General features: G+C 34.3%; 1 protein-coding gene and 1 long non-coding RNA gene across 2 annotated transcripts; one reads left to right on the top strand and one right to left on the bottom strand.

Annotated features, from left to right (window-relative positions):
- Positions 1-12962: 12962 nt before the first annotated feature.
- Positions 12963-15779, bottom strand: LOC144557577 (GDSL esterase/lipase EXL3-like). The gene is made up of 5 exons (XM_078306167.1): positions 15467-15779; positions 14991-15121; positions 14664-14894; positions 14032-14287; positions 12963-13299 (listed from the first exon to the last, which is right to left on the bottom strand). Exons 1-5 carry the CDS (start codon positions 15714-15716, stop codon positions 13106-13108), a joined length of 1062 nt encoding a protein of 353 aa, XP_078162293.1. The 5' UTR covers positions 15717-15779; the 3' UTR covers positions 12963-13105.
- A 3213-nt stretch (positions 15780-18992) lies between these two features.
- Positions 18993-20724, top strand: LOC144557625 (uncharacterized). The gene is made up of 3 exons (XR_013512721.1): positions 18993-19137; positions 19611-19724; positions 20506-20724. It is a non-coding gene; the product is annotated as an uncharacterized LOC144557625 (long non-coding RNA).
- The last annotated feature ends 328 nt before the right edge of the window (positions 20725-21052 follow it).

The following is a 21052-nucleotide window of genomic DNA, read 5'->3' as shown; positions in this document are numbered from 1 at the left end:
ATTTGAATTCGTCTTATTTGAAGTCAATCCGATATATTTTGGATAAACTGCAGAACACACCCTGGTTCTAAATAAATACTAGTTTTTTTGTTTTTAATAATAACCCGTAGCTGTAGTTCGTTGATCGAGTTCAAATATTACATGTTAAACCATCTTTTGACTAATATCTCTCAATTTTTTTTTATTTTTTTTTACCAATAGAAACCCTTCCCTTCCTAATAATTATAACACAGTACTATGTAGTGTAGTATGTACTTTCGGACTACATGTGATTATCAGATTATGTACTGATAGTGTAGGGTTCCAAAAGCGTAGTCATTTTCTATCACTTTATCTGAACCGGCTCATTTTTTTTTTTTTTTTATATAAAGTGAGATCAATGTCTCACTGATTTCATTATATAAACCGTGGGTACATAAGCACAAATACCAAACCACTGGTATTTTGCTTCATTATTCAATTACAGTTATTAAGCTAAAAAAAACTACTTTTAACTGCTAGCCTGAAAAAATACCAGAAAAATCAGTTCACATCAGAAATATAACACAGATTATTATCCCAAAATACAACTAACTTTGTAGCAATCTAAAGACTAAATTTAATGCCAACTGGAAGCCAATCTGCTCTTTTTTTGAGAAAAGGAGGAGGACTCTCCTATTCTCCAATTCGAACCGTTCAAAATCAATCAAACGGTTTCAATTACATCTGATTTGTTTTAATATATTATATTGAAACAAAAAAAAATGTAATTGAAGCCGTTTGATCGATTTTAAACGGTTCGGATTGGAGAATAGGAGGGTCCTCTGAGAAAAGGAGCAGAGTTCATTCCAATGCCAACCCATCATGCATCAAAACGGTTCCATACCCCGCTGTCCTCGTCCTGAGTAACACCTCCTGAGCTGTCACTGTACATGTACCTGGTAGGCTGCTGCCACTCTGCCAGTCCCTTTATAGGAAACCGAAGAATTAAAGTGAGTTTGCACCACTCTGAACCAGCTCATTATTTCGGTTTTTTACCGGTTTGATCCGTGATTTTTAATTTTACCCATTTTAATAAATATTTTATTAAAAATAACCAAGTTTTAGAAAAATTTATAAAAATATCCAAACCGTACAGAATATTTGCGGACCGAAATTAAAATTCCGAACCGCACAGAATATTTACGGTCCGAATTTTTTTTTTTTTTTGAATTGAGTGAAGTTTCGTACGAAAATTGACCAACATACAGTCTTCATATCTCATGATTTGTTTGGAGATTTCATACGAAACTTAGCCTTGTTCTATGATGTCAAGACTGTATGTCGATCAATTTTTATGATTTTTGGAGATGTTTTGCTATGTTAATCAGGGGTGCAAAGTTGGGCTCAGAATACACTCCTTTAGCAGTTCGGACAATTTTTGAGACCTGATATCTCACGATCTGTTCAGAGATTTCATACGAAACTTCACAATCTTGTTCTATGATATCAAGACTGCATGTCGATTAATTTTCATGATTTTTGGAGATTTTTTGCTATGTTAACCAAGGGGTGCAAATTTGGACTCATAATACACTCCTTTAGCAGTTCGGGCAATTTTTGAGACCTGATATCTCACGATCTGTTCTGAGATTTCGTAAAGAAACTTTACAGTCTTGTTCTATAATATTATGACTGCATTTCGGTCAATTTTAATAATTTTTTGAGATGTTTTGCTATGTTAACCAGGGGTGCAAATTTGGGCTCAGAATGCACTCCTTTAGCAGTTCGGACAATTTTTTAAACCTGATATCTCACGATCTGTTCAGAGATTTCGTACGAAACTTCACAGTCTTGTTCTATGATATCAATACTGCATGTCGCTCAATTTTCATGATTTTTGGAGATGTTTTGCTATGCTAACCAGGGGGTGCAAATTTGGGCTCATAATACACTCCTTTAGCAGTTCGGGCAATTTTTGAGACCTGGTATCTCACAATCTGTATAGAGATTTCGTACGAAACTTTACTACCTTGTTCTATGATGTCAAGACTGTATGTCGGTAAAAATTGCCCGAAGAAAACAAGGTTGTGAAGTTTCGTACGAAATCTCCAAACAGATCATGAGATATCAGGTCTCAAAAATTGCTCGAACTGTTAAAGGAGTGCATTCTGAGCCCAATTTGCACCCCTGGTTAACATAGCAAAACATCTCCAAAAATGATAAAAATTGACCGACATATAGTTTTGACATCATAGAACAAGGCTGTGAAGTTTCATACGAAATCTCTGAACAGATCGTGAGATATCAGGTCTCAAAAATTGCTCGAACTTCTAAAGGAGTGCATTCTGATTCCAATTTTGCACTCCTGGTTAACATAGCAAAACATCTCCAAAAATTATGAAAATTGACCAACATGTAGTTTTGACATCATAGAACAAGGCTGTGAAGTTTCGTATGAAACATCTGAACAGATCGTGAGATATCAGGTCTCAAATATTGCCCGAACTGCTAAAAGAGTGCATTCCGAGTCCAAATTTGCACCCCTGATTAACATAGCAAAACATCTCCAAAAATCATGAAAATTGACCGACATGTAGTCTTGATATCATAGAACAAGACTATGAAGTTTTGTACGAAATCTCTGAACAGATCGTGAGATATCAGGTCTCAGAAATTGCCCGAACTGCTAAAGGAGTGCATTATGAGACCAACTTTGCACCCCTGGATAACATAGCAAAACATCTCCAAAAATCATGAAAATTGACCGACATATAGTCTTGACATCATAGAACAAGGCTATGAAGTTTCGTATGAAATATACAAACAGATCATGAGATATGAATACTGTATGTTGGTCAATTTTCGTACGAAACTTCACCCAATTCGAAAAAAAAAAAATCGGACCGTAAATATTATGTGCGGTCCGGAATTTTAATTCCGGTCCGCAAATATTATGTACGGTTTGGACATTTTTATAAATTTTTCTAAAACCTGATTATTTTTAATAAAATATTTATTAAAATGGGTAAAACTAAAAATCACGGCGGTTTGATAGCAAAAACGTTCTAAATGAACAGAACCTGAAAGAGAGCTGCTGTATACGATCCGGTCCGGATTTAACAACAGTAGTTGTTAGTGACATCTCTTGTACAGTTATTCTTTTTCTGAGTTGAGGATTGTACAGTTTAAAGTAGAGCCGAGGAGGTTGGCATTTAAGAGGTGAATCGAATAGTGTGTTTGTTTAGCAAACTATCATACTGTGCCAAAATTTAGGCTTATCCTGATAACCTTATTGCATTGTAAAATCGCGACAAAAATTCATATCCTAAGGGCATTACTGAAAAGGGCTCAACTGATATTTCATATTTATACAAAAATTTCCTCGTATAATATATCTGGCTGTGTAAGTATTTATGAGTTATGTTCGCTTCTCTATTTTTCTTCTTCTTGACATGTTAGTTATACATATTTCATATGATAGGTTATAAAGACTTGATATATTATGTAACTGCATTTTGAACCCTTTAAATACTTTCACTTTGAATATTTAAAATACTTGATATGTCATGTATAAAAATTTGACATGCTAAGTATAAAGACTGTATATGTTAGGTATAAACTATAAAATATAAAGTCATACTACTATTAATAAAAGTTTTAAAATAATTTTTTTTTTAATATTTAACACTAGCTAAACCTACTTTCGATACAAAACATTTATGGGAGATTTCAATTCAAATTAAAGCCAACTAACGCCAGTTGTCTAGTCTTCATAAAGAGCTAACACGTCCAATATTTATAAAGATTTGATATGTTATATATAAAAACTTGCACGTATAGATATAAATATTTGTACATCCCAGTTAGTGTCAACTGTAAATACACTAGTGACCTTCTAAAGAATAATCCCAGTTAAAAATCGTTAGTTGAGGAATTTGATAAAAAAAAAATAATAGAGTTGGGGTACATTTATCACCTCCCTATCCTTTTTTTTTTTTTTTTTTTTATCTCAGTTCATAAAATATAGATTCTTTGTCCCCCGAAAATCCTTAAAAAAAGAGAACACAATTTGATCAAAAGCTGAGACAATACCACAAAATATTGCGTTTCAGAGAATCAGAGAGTATTACATAAGCTTATTAAATGCTTATGAGTTATGCCCCTTTTGGAAAGGGACATCAGCCAAGGATGATAAATGTAGATTCCGGTGTTTTCACATAATAGGTGCTTCTCCAAAATTTAGGCTTATCCCGATTGCATTGTAAAGTCGCGACAAAAATTCATGTACTAAGGGCTTAACTGATATTTCATATTTGTACCAAAATTTCCTCGTATAATATATCTGTCACACCCCCGGACAACCCGCCGCGCATTTATGCGCTAGGCGTTAAGCACATCACATACATCATCAATAAAAACATTCAACAAGCCACTTTATTTAAAAATAAATGGAGTTCACAAACAAACAGAAAAGGGACAATATGTCAGACATGGCTAGTCAAACAGTCACTGCCATGTCCACACAATATATTGTTCATACAAATATAAAATAAACAGAGAGTGGCTATCTTAACAACTTCCGCTAATTTCCTCACCCGCGGCCTTCCTCCATGCTTTCTTTTTCGTTTCCTGGAACCCACATAACAGGTGGTACGGTGAGAGATCGAACTAACTCTCAGTGCGGAATTTAGTTCCAGCCCGGTGCTTTTACAAATCAATGCATTTAATTCCCCAAATAACATAAAAAGAAGGTTTTTGAATTTTTCCCCATGTCCCTATCAATTCGGATATGCAAATCACTTTAAAATAACCAGTTTTTATTCCCGCCCCTTTTTAACTCATTTCAAAAGGTTTTAAAATTCCACACTCTGGGAATCCATGCCCGTACATGAAAACCAGGCGAATCGCCACGCAAGGACGACCCGATTATCACACTCTGGATGGGCCATTTCGGGGACCCATCCGGCGAACCGCCGCGAATTTGGCGACCCGTTCTGTTCTGTTCTGTTCTGTTCTGTTCTGTTCTGTCCTGTTCACACACTGGGCTGCCACACATGGACAGCCCGCTTTTCAAAAACACATGCAGAGCCGCCTCACACGGACGGCCCCAATTTAAAACGATTCATTCAAGTTCCCCATTCTCAAATTCACAATTCAATTCCTATCAATTCAATTTCATGCATCAAGAGTTCCTATCATGCAATTCTACACAAATTCAAACGATTGTTCGACATTCACAACATGCAGTTTATCCACCAGATTAAGAAAAAGGACTACTTACCTCAATCCATGCATTTTTTGTATTATTTGTAAAAAGACTAGGAACCCGCACCTGTATTTTCAGTGCCTTCGTTTGAGCGGTTGTCAGGATCTCGCGTATTCTCAGCGTCTCCTAAATTCACGCGGTTTGCTCCTAAGTTTTAAACGCTTAATTAACTTCTTATTTCTTTTTAAATCCAAAGAATTTATACATAATTAAAACCCTCAATTCAGTTTCCCCCACAATTCAATTTGATATTATTAAATTGGTATTAACCTTGATTCTCGTACTAATTTGATTGACTTTAAAGAGGGAAGGGGTTCGGTTCGGATATTGGGTTATTGGGTTTAGGTTTTGGTTTCCTTACCCCGTATATTAAATCGGCGATTCCGCTTGCCGGTAAGCGGGCCGGGGGTTAGAGGGGGGCGGCCCCCCTTACAGGGGTCTTAGGGGGCTTGCCCCCTGAAGAAAATTTTGGTTCATAGGATCACACTCTAGGGTTAATGGGTTTCGGGTCTAGGGTTAATGGGTTCGGGTCTAGGGTTAATGGGTTCGGGTCTAGGGTTAATGGGTTCGGGTCTAGGGTTAATGGGTTCGGGTCTAGGGTTAATGGGTTCGGGTCTAGGGTTTGGGTTCCGGTCTAGGGCTGTGGTTCGGCCAGCAGGGGTCCGGCTAGGGTAGTGGCCGGCGGCAGCGGCAAGGGGAAGAAGAGAGAGAGGGAGGGGTTCGGCCAGGGGGCTGTCGGCCTAGGGGGCTGGCGGCCTTGGGGTTGCTCGGGTCAGCGGCCAAGGGTGGGGCTCGGGTCAGCGAGTCAGCAGCCAAGGGAGAGAAGTGGGGCGGCGGCACAAGGGAGAACAAGAGAGAGGGAGGGCCGGCGGCATCCAAAAAGAGATGGGGGGGCGGCCAAGAAGAGAGAAAGAGAAAGAGAAAGACTTACAGGAATAATTGAAAAGGAAACAATTGGGAATGAGAAGAGAGGAGAGACTTTGGTTGGTTATATTATTGGATGTGGGCTAAACTTAGGATTGCATATTTCTAATTTGGGCTTACTAATTGGGCTAAGAAATGCATAATTAAAATTTATATGCAGAATTTAGATATAACTTTCATGTAAATTAATAAAACGTTTTGCTATTTATTTTCTGAACTATATATATTATTCTTATTTTTATTTTGATTCAAATTGGATTCTAAATTTAAAATATACCCGAATTCAGAAGCGTTACAATATCTGACTGTGTAAGACGTCCGGATGCTTATATTATCTTACCGTTTTACCGTTGAGTTTATATTTGGACCGTCTGATGAGAATTCGGACTAATTCGGTATATACAATTCTATAATGCACGATTCTATATTTGGACCGTTGAGTTTATATTTGGACCGTCCGGATGCTTTTCAAAGTAGACTTTGAAAAGGCGTTTGATACGGTATCATGGTGCTATCTCACCAATTTATTGATTGAGCGAGGGTTCCCACCGAAATGGTCCGCATCAATCCTCAATATTCTCCGCTCATCTTCCTCAGCGGTTAGAGTCAACGGGAGCCAAACATGTTTTTTCCGGTATACAAGAGGTCTACGTCAGGGGATCCGCTATCACCGTTACTGTTCATCATAGTCGCAGACTCACTCAACTGGCTCATAACCAATTCACTCCCGGCGATGCATCCACCAATCTTTATAAAGCCACAACCGATTCAATATGCAGATGATACAATTATATTCGCAGAGGCTCACCCGACAACCTTGAAAGTAGTATCGTTGATTCTTTCCATCTATGAGAAACTAACGGGTTTGCAAATCAACAGGCCAAGAGTTCGTTCGTTCCCATTGCGGTTGACCAAGGTCTCATACCAACAATTCAGTCCATCTTAGGGAGTCCCGCCTCACATCTTCCCATCAAGTATCTCGGTCTGCCGCTATCAATCAAAAAACCGAGGAAAATCGACTACCTACCACTAATTGAGACGGTCCGAGCAAGGGTATCATCCTGGAAATCGGCCCTCCTCTCCTTCGGGGGGCGACTGATTTTAATTAAATCAGTTCTTTCCTCCATGCCTCTCCACTATATGCAAGCGCTACAGCTTCCCAAATGGGCTATCAAGCACATTGACAGAATCAGGCAGAACTTCCTCTGGAAAGGTAATGAAACCTGCAAAGCAATTAATTGCTTGGTCAACTGGGAAAGAACATGCATGCTCCAAAAGAATGGTGGCCTTGGTATAATGAACCTCCAAACACAGAATGATGCACTGCTTGTCAAATGGATATGGATCCTCCAAACTAACGAACGAAGCATTTGGGCTCAGACAGTCCAGCTGCTCTACAATTCCTCAAGCATGGAGCAATTGCGATCGACTAATGACACATTTTTCTTCATTAAAGATCTTCAGAGACTTGTCCCATTCTATAATGCCTCAGTGATTCGGGATACCACCGCGGCCACTACTACTTGGAGGTGGGAGGTATCTGCAGTTTTCTCAACCTCTTCAGCATACAAAGCTCTACACAACAGTGGAGTCACGTGCCCCTTCTACACTAGATTATGGAAGATCAAGGCCCCGTCCAAGGTCAAAGTGTTCCTCTGGGTAATGTTACAAAATAAGCTTTTGACGAGAGAGATTTTATGTAAGCGAGGTGGCATATTCATCTCAGGTTGTGCTCTATGCGGACAAGATATTATGGAGACTGCGGATCATCTCCTATGGGAGTGCCTTTACGCTCAGGCCCTCTGGTGGACTTTATTCCTATTGGTTCAGCTCGGACCCATTCCCCCCGTCGCATTCAATCACATTCAACTATGGCACCTGCGGCCTCATAATACACCAAAACAGTGGAACACTGCTTGGGCGGCGGGCCTTTGGGCCTTATGGCGCGAACGAAACAGAAGGATATTTTCCCAACAATCCAAGCCGGCATTGATACTGGCTCGAGAAACTGTTGGCGAAGTTCACCAATGGGATAAAAATTGTTGAAAACGAGATGTAAATTTACAATAGTAGACCACTGAGGTGTAAATAAATTCCACTTTTTCTTTTTTGAAAGGCCTCCTTTGGCTTGTAAATATTTTTTTATCAATGAAAATCCGTAAGATAGCAAGTTGCTACCTTACCCTAAAAAAAAATGCACGAACATATACCGGATTCAAATTCAAACTTAGCTTACTTTTTACAACGGTTCCAGCAATGAAGATCAAAGTCTTTGTGATCATATCATACCTATTTTCATTTTTGTTTTCTTATCTTAATTTTACTATGCTAAGATAGTTCATTTCGAGAATTAGTATTGTTCGGTGACAAAGATAATAGTTTATGCCTCAGAAGTTAAAAGTTTGAAATCTCGATAAAAAATTCCTTGTAGATACTATATATATAGTTTGATGATTTAATCTCCAATCTTTATTCAAAAAAGAGAATTTATTTCAGTTTGTTCTTGTTGAACTTCACTCCTACATAATTATTTTGAGAAACGTTCTTGTCCTTCAGGTCTTCGCCCCTCAATCTACCCACAAGCCCCCTTTATTTATTTTAACTTACTAATTTACTTTGTTTTATTTTGGTTAAAAAAATGAAAGATTTTTTTTTCACTCTTTTTTTCTTCGTTCAATCTCGTCTATTTTTTCTAACAATATGTAAGAAATTTTACGAATCTAAATCTATGAACGTCTTGTACTCGATTTTATCTTTCAAATGAGATTTATACCGAAATACTCATGAGTTATGTCTGCTTCTCTATTTTTCTTCTTCTTGATATGTTAGTTATACATATTTCATATGATAGATTATAAAGACTTGACATACTATGTAACTGCATTTTGAACCCTTTAAAAACTTCCACATTGAATATTTAAAATACTTGATATGTCGTGTATAAAAACTTAATATGCTAGATATAAAGACTTGATATGTTAGGTATAAAGTTATACTAGTATTAATAAAAGTTTTAAAATCAATGAATTTTTAATATTTTACACTAGCTAGTCCTACTTTTGATACATAACATTTATGGGAGATTTCAATTCAAATTAAAGCCAACTAGCGCCAGTTGTCATAAAGAGCTAACACGTCTAGTATTTATAAAGATTTGATATGTTATATATAAAAACTTGCACGTATAGATATAAAGATTTGTACGTCTCAGCAAGTGTCAATTGTAAATGCACTAACAACCTTCTAAAAAATAATCCCGGTTAAAAATCGTTAGCTGACGAATTTGATAAAATTAGAGTTGGGGTACATTTATCACCTCTCTATCCTTTTTTTTTTTTTTTATCTCAGTTTATAAAATATAGATTCTCTGTCCCCCGAAAATCCTCCAAAAAAGAGAGCACAATTTGATCAAAAGCTGAGACAATACCACAAAATATTTAACACTGCGTATCAGAGAATCAGAGACAGTGTTACAGTGCCTATGAGAAGGACTCCTTATTCTTCCCGGCTTTCATTGACGGGTAGGATATAAAGGAGTGGATTCTTGAACTTCCACGATTGAGAATTTTAGCTTATTAAATGCTTATGCCCCTTTTGGAAAGGGACATCAGCCAAGGATGATAAATGTAGATTCCTGTGTTTCACATAATAGGTGCTTCTAGGTGCTTCTCCAATATGTACCGGTAATGTAATTTTTTGGTTTCAATGCCTCGTGGATTTTATGGTTTATTGTGCCTCATATATTATATTTTTATTTTCAAAGTTGAATTGTCGATCAGAACCACTCAATATGATATCATTATTAAAATATGCATGGAGACCAAATTTTATATTTTTGTGAAAAAAAATTACTATTTTTTAAGATAGATACTAAATCACTTTTCTAAACCATAAAAACACTGTGATTTTGTACCCATTTAAAACATTAATAAAAAAATTATAATAAATATAAAATTTGGTCTTCAAACATATTTTAATGTGGATATCATGTTGAGTGGTTAGGATCAACAGTTTGAACTTTAAAAATGAATATAAAATATGAGGCACAATGAAACAAAAAAGATATGATATTTGAAATGTACTCATTTTTCTATGAGAATTTAGTTATTGTATATTTGTATGGGAGAATTATTGGGTTGGCAGGCATCTCAAAAAAAGAAATAGAAATTTTATTATAAAAGGAGAAAACAAAGATAACATAGAGAACTGTAAATAAACAATGAGTGATGTTAGTATAAACTTAACCTTATTAAGATGGCTAGAGAGTTTAATTCGAAAAATCTATATTACCAATTTTAAAGGAAAATTTTCTACAGGTAAAATTGATCTATTTAACAATGAGGAGGGTTCAAATGCCTCCATGTTTTTGTGTCTCCATTATGCCTCCATCTTTCTTTATCATTTTCAAAGTTCAAACAGTCGATCCGAACCTCTCAACCTAACCTCCATACTAAAATATGTCTGGAGACCAAATTTTATATTTTTTGAAATTTTTTTAGATAGGTACAAAATCAGTAAATCTAAACCATCTAAAAACAGTATTTTTGTACCTATCTAAAAAAATAGTAAAAAAAATTCCTAAAAATATAAAATTTGGCCTCCAAACATATTTTAGTATGGAGGTTAGGTTGAGCGGTTCGGATTGACTGTTTGAACTTTGAAAATAATGGAGAGAGATGAAGGCATGATGGAGGCACAAAAACATGGAGGCATTTGAACCCTCCTCTTTAACAATTGATGTGAGCTAGAAATTGTGATTGGATGGGGTAATATTTTCAGACACATAATTTACAATTATTATAAAAAACAAGCATATTTTGAATTTATTTTTAAAATAGCACAGTTACCTAAAGTATATTTTATTTAAGAACTTCTGGACTAGGGGCGGCAAATGTTGGATCCATATTGCTTCCTCCATGGTTTATATGTTAAATTGGTAAGTTCCAATTTTATTTAGCTTAAATTTCAACGGTTAAAAATAATGAAGAATGAGTGTATTAAAATAACTTATAAATTTTAATTTTTGACAGTTTGATTTATACTAAATAAATTTATAAATTTAGAATATAAAAGTATCACTCATAAAGTATATTGATTGAAATGGTTTTAATTCATCATTTCAAATCGATTCAATAAATTTTAAAGTCAAAAGTTACGAATTAGTTTAATAAACTTAAATACATAATAGCTTCAATCATAAATAATATAATAATAAATAAATGCCCAAAACTCAAAAGGATTTCTAAATAACTGTTAACTATTTTTTAAAAATTATGGTATTTAAAGTTTCTAACACACTACTATAGTATGCTGCAAAGACCTTCAATTAGAGTGTTGTATTTGAGTTGCAACGATACTCTTCTCTTGCCATATCGAGACACTACTAAAGTGTTGCAAACACATGCAAATGGAGTATTGTATTAGAGTTGAAACTATCATCTTCTCTTGCCATATAGAACACACTACTAGTATGATGCAAAGACCTTCAATTAGAGTGTTGTATTAGAGTTACTATTTCCCTCTTCTCTTATCATATGGTGACTCTACTAGAGTTCTACAAAGACTTTCAATTTGAGTGTTGTATTAGAGTTGCAACCACCCTCTTTTCTTACCATATAGAAACACTACTAGTGTTCTGCAAAGACCTTCAATTGAAATGTTGTATTATCATTACAACTACCCTCTTCTCTTGCCATATAAAGTCACTATTAGAGTGCTACAAAAACTTTACATTGGAGTGTTGTATTAGGTTTTCAATTACCATCTTCTCTTGTCATATAGAGACACTACTAGAGTGCTACAAAGACCTTATATTGGAGTATTGTATTAAGGTTGCAACTACCATCTTTTCTTGTTATATGGAGACACTACTATAACGCTGCAAAGACCTTTAATTGGAGTATTGTATTATGATAAGTACTATCTGCGGCAAATGAATTGAAGTTCTTTTTTTTAGTGCTGAGAATTAGGTAAAACTTTAATTTAGCTTTAATTTTTTTGTGGAAAAATCGAACTTTCTTCTGAATCTTTGACTTTTAGCGGTAGAGATAAAGAGAAATAAAAATTATCAGATCAAAACGCAAAAGATGATGAGACTATAGTAGGTGTAGCGTCACTCTGGCTCGTGAGGCTTTTAGATATATCTTCAATCTGTACAAAATATGAAAGTAAATATTAGTTACTTAATACGAAGGCATGTTTTTCTCATGCGAGGCCCATTATTTTTGTTAACTTTTGTTCTTAATTAAGTTGGAAAGAAAGTAAAGGCTTGTTTCATTTCTTAATTAAGCCAAGGATAAAACTAGAATTAATAGAGAAAGTTTTCTCTCAACATTTAAAAATTCAATTGATGCTCTTCAAATAGCATTCCCTTTTCTTTCCTCTTTCTAGATGAGGCGGTCAAATTGTAAGTCAATGCTGAATTGGGCAAGTGAGAATGACCATCTTGCCCTCATAATTTGCACAAATATTTTAATAGAGCAGTTTTAGTTACACACAAACTATAAAATCAAAATAGCATTACATTAAAAAAACTAATTTAAGAGAATCAATATTTAATCTAGTAGTCAAAATAATACTTTATGTGTAGAAGTCATAAATTCCAAACACAAATGAAAAATCTCTTATAGATCTTAAAGCAAAGCAGTTGAGTGGTTTGATATTCAACTTTACTTAAAAAACAACTATATTAATATCTTTGCCCTAAAATTACCTAACTTAATTGCCTGAGCACCATGAAATACTTTATTTATATTGACATTGTATCAGTAGAAAAAGGCCCTCAACAAATAGTTTCTGTTCACAAGACAAATCACACAATATCTTCACTTTTGAAACTACACAGCACTGAAATACAAACTTATTAATGGCAAGACGAAAGAAAAAATCGCCTCTCAAAAAAAACCCGAAAGAGTTCGGAAAATAATATTTATCAAATTGAGTGGACTACCGGAATCAACCAAAAATAGGTAAATATTTTTTGACCAGTGGAGTTATTAGGAGCTCATATCCTTTCTCAGTGGGATGAAAAGCGTCCCAAAATAGATATTTTGATGCATCCTCGCACGTGCAAGGGCTTATTTCATTACACAAAAGTGTGGCTTCTATCTCTCCAGTGCCACAGCAGCCCCTTGTTACTTCATCAAACCCTAAAATAAATACCAAACCTCATTAATTGAGAAATAACCTCAGAGGCTCAGAGCAAATATAAAATACATTCTTTTTCTGGCACCTGATACTCTTTCAGTTCAATTTTATAATATCCTTTATTTGTCTAGAACCGTCAAGCCCAATTGGCCCAGTCCTTTTGCTATTTGAGTATTAATTAAAATATTTGTTCTACAGAAAACCCAATCCATCAATACCTCCATAATCAATAAAACCAGAAGAGACTATGGTATATACATATTACTGATCAGCCCGTGCTTTGGATCCATATTTCTATTTTTAAAATGTAAATAGTCAATCCAAATTCTCTTTACTAAATGTTAAACATGATATTCATATTACTTTCAAACCAAATTTTACATATTTATAAATTATTTTTTACTATATTTAGATATATATGTACAAATTCTCTGTTTTTGGATGGTCTACAATTTTCAAATCAAATAATTTCTACTAACGGTTAAACATGATATACATATGAAAATGTACTTTCAAACCAAATTTTACATAATTTTTAGATTTTTTTTTTACTATATTTAGATGTATATGTACAAATTCTCTGTTTTTGGAAGGTCTACAATTTTCAAATCAAGTGATTTCTATTACCATAGCCTCACTCAAACGTATTTGAAAACGGTGAACCAGCACATGTGGAACACATCTCATTGATGAAACTTTTCTGAGCTTAAATTTTCAACTGATATAGTCTGTACCATAATGAGATGAGTTCATGATAAGATCAAGCAGTATGCTGTATACATCCATGTATATTATCTTGCTCCCGGGAAGCTCAGGGGCCAACCTCGTCATCTCAGCTGATAATTCTGTATTAAACAGTAACGTTGCTTCGTTATAGATGTCTACGCATTCTCTTGTTATGCCTCCTCTCAGAGTTCGTACCGCGGGCACGCAGCCTAGTGGAGGTACACCCAATACGGCGATATTTCGGGCCCCCAAATCGTACAAATTCTGTAATGGAGAAAGATGTGTATAAATTTTAATTGATTCCCTCATTTTAATTAGTCTGAACTAATGAAAATTCAGTACTGTTACCAAATTTTCATAGTGCGCACTATTGCAAAACTGAGTTACCATCACTAGGGTTAAATTCAACAAAATTTAGTCCAATTATTGATCAAAATTTTAATAATCCAAATCATTCTCAAATAATGAGTTTTGTATTTCTTTTTGTCACGAAGAATAATTATTTTACAATTGAAGCTGACTAGCCTCAATTATACCCAATTTATGCCTTCCCTTTATTGCACAACAAATTAACCAAGAAAATACAGAAGAAAGGTAAAACAAAGAAGGGCTTATAGGTAAGATTGGTAAAATAGTGTACCTTGTTGAAACTTGAGGCTGCTTGAACTAAATAATTGACGTAAGAAGGAATATCATAATTTGATCTAATATTGGTTGAGAAATATGTGGTCATTATATCATTGTTCCCAAGGAATATAAGGTAAACGCTATCGCTGACTATTTTGGAGGCTCTCTCAATTCCTGCCACCTTTTCTATTTTTATCTTGTACTCCTTGAACATTTGTAGTTGATCCCACAGTGTGTAAGCAGACTAAAGTATATATATAAAATAAAATGTTAATATAGCAAAGTAGAAATAAGAACTGTCTTTTAATACAATAATTTAAACAATCAATATAAGCTGTACTGCTAATTTAGCTGATATGTCGTCGAAACCGGCCCCACCTGAAGCAAAGCTTACACCAGTTAGCAGATCCTCGTCACTCAGTTCTGGATCCAGGTATGCCGGTAAGTATTCTTTTATCCCAAGCTGAGAAGCTGCATTAAAATTTGACCACTTCCATGTTAACATTTTTTGCTAGTTAGACACAGAACTAACCCAATTGTAAATTACCAAACTAACACAATGAAATGATAAAATTCAATTTAATCCAACAAAAATCCAAAAAACTGACAGAAAAGTACAGGATAAGTTCTCTGCAGATGGGTCATGAAAGAGCCAGTAACCACCAGTAAATGGTGCAATGAGCAAAAAGATAATTAACTGACCGACATATTCACGGTCTAACCCTTTGCGTTCATACAACTAGATAAAAATAATGACATTTATCAAATGTTTTTTACTATAGAAAATCATTACAAAATTGGTTTAATTTGTTTTACCTAAGAAGTCTGGTGGGATCTTTCCATTGCTAAATCTTCCTGTTGCTCTCTGATCTTTGAAATCTCTTCCGTAAGGCGGAAAATTACACTTCGCCCAGCTGAATTGCAACCCGTTATTATTACCTGGATCTGTTATTGAGTCACCAAACACAATCAGTGCCGGCACCTGTGGCACCGCAGCATTTGACTGAAGCACTGATACATTGACAAGAAGTAAAAAGATGTATAAATATTTAGTTTCCATTTGCATATTAGTGTGTTGGGTTTCTTCTCTAAAGAGAGATTGTGCAGTGCCAGGCCTATATATAGTAATAAGAAGTGTGAGTCTGAGCTACACGTCTTTCATGCTGTTTTGTAATACGTAGCCATTTATAAATGCTGTCCAAATTCCAGTACCATGCAACTACACTTCATCATTGCATTTAATGTTTGTACTTTCTCATGATGTCAAGATGGGTTTCTGAAATTTAAATGTTCAAAGTCATCATTCCAAAACTTTTAGTTTTAAATTATAGAGTTATTCTGTACAAGACAGCATACCAGTATAAACGATAAACGAGACAGGAATGAAGGAATAAGACTACTGAGAATAATCAGAACTTCGCAAAATGCCAGAAACCTTTTTGCTTGGAACTTGAAAGCAATATATGCATATATATATACAGGCACAGCGGAACTAGAAAATTTAGATTCTAGGGATATATATAATTATAGACCGTCTCAAATTGCACAAGCAGGCTTATAATAATAAATATCTGAGAAGGATATAATCCTTAAAATTCTCATTTGAAACTTTTAGTTCTAATCATCACTCTTCTAAACTTCTCAATCTATGACAATTGTCCCTCCTAATTCGTAATCTATGCTCCTAACACTTCTATTCTAAAATGAATTTCTTTATGCATTTCATTACTATATAGTTTTCAATCTTGTTTTTAAATAAATGGCTAGTATGTACTTATTTCTCTTTCAAATAGTGATTATGTTGATAATTAGTAGAAATATAGAATATAAAGTTTGAAAAGGGAAAATCGCTATGTGTGATAGCTTCCGCTATAGCTATGCTATTCGCAATAACTTTTTTTTTTTGTCTCCCCGCTATACCGCTATAATCGCTATTTAGAACCTTGATTAAAATTCAAGTCTACAAACTTTATTGTTCATGATAATATTTACTTGTTAAATTAGTCAAAGCATACAAAAATTTAGTACGAAAAGTATTTGATGTTGTTCTCATATATACGCTACGTATTTTACTAATATTTTGAGAATAGTTTAATTTGTATTCTAATTAGATATTATGAAATTTAAATATATGAATGAGATTACATTTAGAATAATTATATGAAACCCCACTCTCATCCCCTCATCTCTTAAACAGATTTTAACTTTGATAAACTAACTTAACTAACTAGTTTAATTAAATTTATTCAAAATACTGTGGTTTTCCAAGTTTAATTAAATTCATAGGTATAAATACTTGGAAGATAATAAATTAATACTTGCAGACTAAGATATTAATACTTGCATATCTAACTTGATATAACTATATGAGGGGACCACTCAAACTACATGAGGAGAAGAATCATACATGTTTTTAGATATGAATTTTTTTTTCTTTTTTCAATGTCGTCCACATTTTTCATGATCTATGAAGAATTTTACAAATCTAAAACAATGAACATATTCTACGCAATTTTATCTTTCAAATGAGATTCATGATGACATACTTTCGGGCTCATCGTCACACAAGTATTTATATACCTCATCGTGCAAGTATTTATACCTATACTTGTAAGTATTTATTCCCAATCGTAGAGCCTGCATCTCCGCATCAATCTTCCCCAATCGTCCCTACGTCAAAACTTCTCTAACAAAAATAGTTGACCACATAGGTATAAATACTTAAATTACGATAAATACTTGTGTGACGACGAGTTCGAAAATATGTCATTATGGATCTCATTTGAAAGATAAAATTGCATAGAAGACATTCATGGTTTTAGATTCGCAAAATTCTTTATAGATTATGAGAAATGTAAACGGGATTGAACAAATAAAATTGAGAGAACAACAGAGAGATAAGAGTTGTGGACAATTATCAGAGTCCTTACATTTAAGGATCATTGTAGATTGAGAAGTTGGCAAATTTTTATATCAATACTATTCAACAGACTGTTTTTTACAAATCAATCATTTGAAAGGTCTTGCTAAACAAACACACTATTCACCTCTTAAATGCCAACCTCCTCGGCTCTACTTTAAACTGTACAATCCTCAACTCAGAAAACTACCCTTTTCAGTATTGCCCTTATTAGGATATGAAATTTTGTCGGGACTTTACAATGCTTAACTGATATTTGTAACAAAATTTCGTCCGTAGAGCCAGGGTGTTCTTAAGTTTATCAAGTCTTTTTGTGAACTCAAGTCTAAAACTTGTCAAATAGACTTCAAATGATGAATCCGAACCGTTGAAACTCACCCACCTTACGAGTGATCGATGCGTCTACATGTAAAAAAACTTAATTTTGCATAGAGTCAAGTGGTCAAAAAGCGTTCAAAAAATGAATGCATTAAAATTAATTTATTAACATTCTAATTTTGACCACTTGACTTGATACTAAATTAATTCAAATGTTTAAAATTTTCATATATAGACGCATCACTCGTAAAGTAGACGGAATTCAACGGTTCAGATTCATCGTTTGAAACTGATTTGACGAATTTTAGACTTGAATTCACCAAATCCTTAGTAAACTTAAGAACACCATAGTTCTACTCAAATTTCCTCGTATAATATATCTGGCTGTGTAAGTCCGGATGCTTATATTATATTATCTTACCGTTTTACCGTTGAGTTTTATATTTGGACCGTCTGATGAGAATTCAGACTAATTCAGTCCAAATACGTAATGCACGAACAGACCGGATTCAAACTTTTACAACGGTTCCAACGATGAAGATCAAAGTCTTTGTGATATCGTACCTATTTCCATTTTTGTTTCCTTATCTTTCTTTTTTTAATAGTGGAGTAATCCACCAATTTTATTAAGAAATCCAAAAACACCTGATCTTAATTTAATTGTGCTAAGATACTTTATTTCGAGAATTAGTATTTTGTCCAGTGGCAAAGACAATAGTTTATGTCTGAGAGATTAAAACTTCAAAATCCGGATAAAAAATTTCTTATAGATACCAAATAATTTGATGATTTAATCTCAATCTTTATTCAAAAAAGAGATAGTTCATTTGAGTTTGTTCTTGTTGAACTTCACTCCTACATAATTATTTTAAGAAACGTTCTTGTCCTCCAGGTCTTCGCCACTCAATCTACCCACAAGCCCCCTTTATTTATTGAGTAAGGCTAGGAAGCTACCGGTAGTTAAGACAACTATTTGCTATCCCTCTTTCCACCGTTCGATTAGCTTTGATATTCACACTGGCGATAGGCGCTGAGAAAAGTAACGGAGACGGAATACACACACTCTCGCTCTCTCTCTCTGTTAGCGACCCCTTTACTCCCACCCCCTTCTCACAGCTAATAGCCGGGCGATCCTTCCTCCTCCTCCTCCTCAGTGTGCGATTTCGCGACCTAGCTTCCCTTCGGCCGCTACCCCAACCCCATGCGAGCCATCCCTCTCTGCCGCATGTGAACTGAGCCCCCTCTTCAGGTATCTTTCTCAGCCTGACTATTTCTTATTAGGACCTCGTCTTTTTTTAAAACTTGCAAAAACTTTAATACTGGTCGAGCTAGACCTAGCTCTGAGTTTGATAAGTTTAGGATTCTATCAATTTTGGTCATTCGAGTTCAATTTGAAATACAATACAATGTTATGTCAAAATCAGGCTTGAATGTGATCACTGGAATTAAAAATATTTGCATTCAATTAATTTGATGTCAACCCATTATTATTGAACTGTGAACATTTTCCACAAAAATAATTATTGAACCATTATTGAACTATTTTCATTCAATTAATTTAATCAGTTGATAAAGGGGGGGAATAGTAGTTAATTATAAATTTTAGGTTACAATCAAGCTTTATTGACTTTAGTGTCAGACTGTCAATTTAACCTCAGAATCATGAAAAGGCTATTCATTTTTGGATCAATATTCTCTAAAGAAAAATTTCTTTATGAGCAGGTTACAATAAAGCACTCAATTCTCAGGATATTTTGAGCTGATCAAGTTTGTACCACATGTACTAGTCATCACTGTGCATGCACACTATCAGCTGCCACAGATTCAATTTGTAAGGTTAATTTTGATCTTTAGATTTCTTTCCTTTAATTATATCCAGGAGAAATTGTTTTTTTTTTTTTTTTTACTATTTTTCTAGATTGGTCTATTTACAACTTTTACATAATTTTAGATATATGTTTCATCAATTTTGAGCATATATCTTGACTGTAACAACCAGTTTACCCTTTCTAACATTCTGATTTCAAAATTTTGTTGTGATCAATTTACTGAGTCAAATTGGAAGTTCTTTATATGGAAATGCATGTTAAAACATGTTCTATATGCATGATTTATTGGGGAATTTTCGGATGTTCAGAGCTCAGACTGGCAGAAGGTTTTCTAAGGGTAGTTTTATGGTACTAGCAGTTCATGTACAAAACTAGCAGAAACTGGAAATTGAAAAAGGTGAAGTTCAAAAATATATTGAAATAGTAGAAAAATCTTAAAAATGCAAAATCAAATATCAAAATGCTTGGCATGATATTTGTGCAGAGTTTTCTAGATTTTCCTGAGGATTCAAAGGTCATTTTGGGACTGTTTATGTAGCAGTCAAGTTCCATGCCCATTTTCTTGTCTTTCCCGCTGGTCACATGTACCAGTAGTGTTGTGTTAGTGTTTGTACTATTCTGAAATCTGATGTAGATTTTTAATTTATCAAATACATGTATATAGGTAATGTCTTTTAATTTATTAAATGTGTGTACTATTCTTGTATGATTAACTGTTAAAGCAAGAATGAATGCGTTGTCTAATTGTAATATTCCTTTCTAAAAAATTATTTAATTTACTAGGTAAGATGAGTAGCCAACCATAAACAACAATGCAAGGAAAGATGTGTCGTGCCCTCTTTGCCAGAGATGTCAAAGCCATAGTGTTGTTAAAGATATCATAACTAGGAAGCCATACTGTTGTTGAATTTGTTTTTATCTTTAAATTGCATGCAATGTAGTGCTTGATGTTTAGTTAGTTGATGTATGGTGACTTGTGATTAATAACAACATTGCCCTTTAACGTATGCTTATTTTCAGCAAGATTGCTCCTGTTATGCCAAAGTTATGACAAAATTGTCCTTTTACGTGCTTATAACAGTTCATTCAAAGTAACAATTAGAGTGCACACATGTACTAATAGAAAATGTAACAACAAAATTTTCGAAGTAAAATGTAACATGTACAAACAAAAAATTCAGCAAAATTTCAGCAATATTTAAATTCAGCAATATTGTCGCGCCTCAAGATCACTACCGAACTCCATTCCAACAAAAAGTTCCATATTCTCATCACCTCCAACATCATCTTCCTTAGACTCATCACCTTTAACATCTTTCTCCTCAGACTCATTAC

Source organism: Carex rostrata, chromosome 7 (genome assembly GCF_964058835.1).
Source record: "Carex rostrata chromosome 7, lpCarRost1.2, whole genome shotgun sequence".
Classification (NCBI taxonomy): domain Eukaryota; kingdom Viridiplantae; phylum Streptophyta; class Magnoliopsida; order Poales; family Cyperaceae; genus Carex; species Carex rostrata.
Note: the sequence above shows the minus strand (reverse complement) of the source record. Positions and strands in the feature narration are given on the sequence as shown.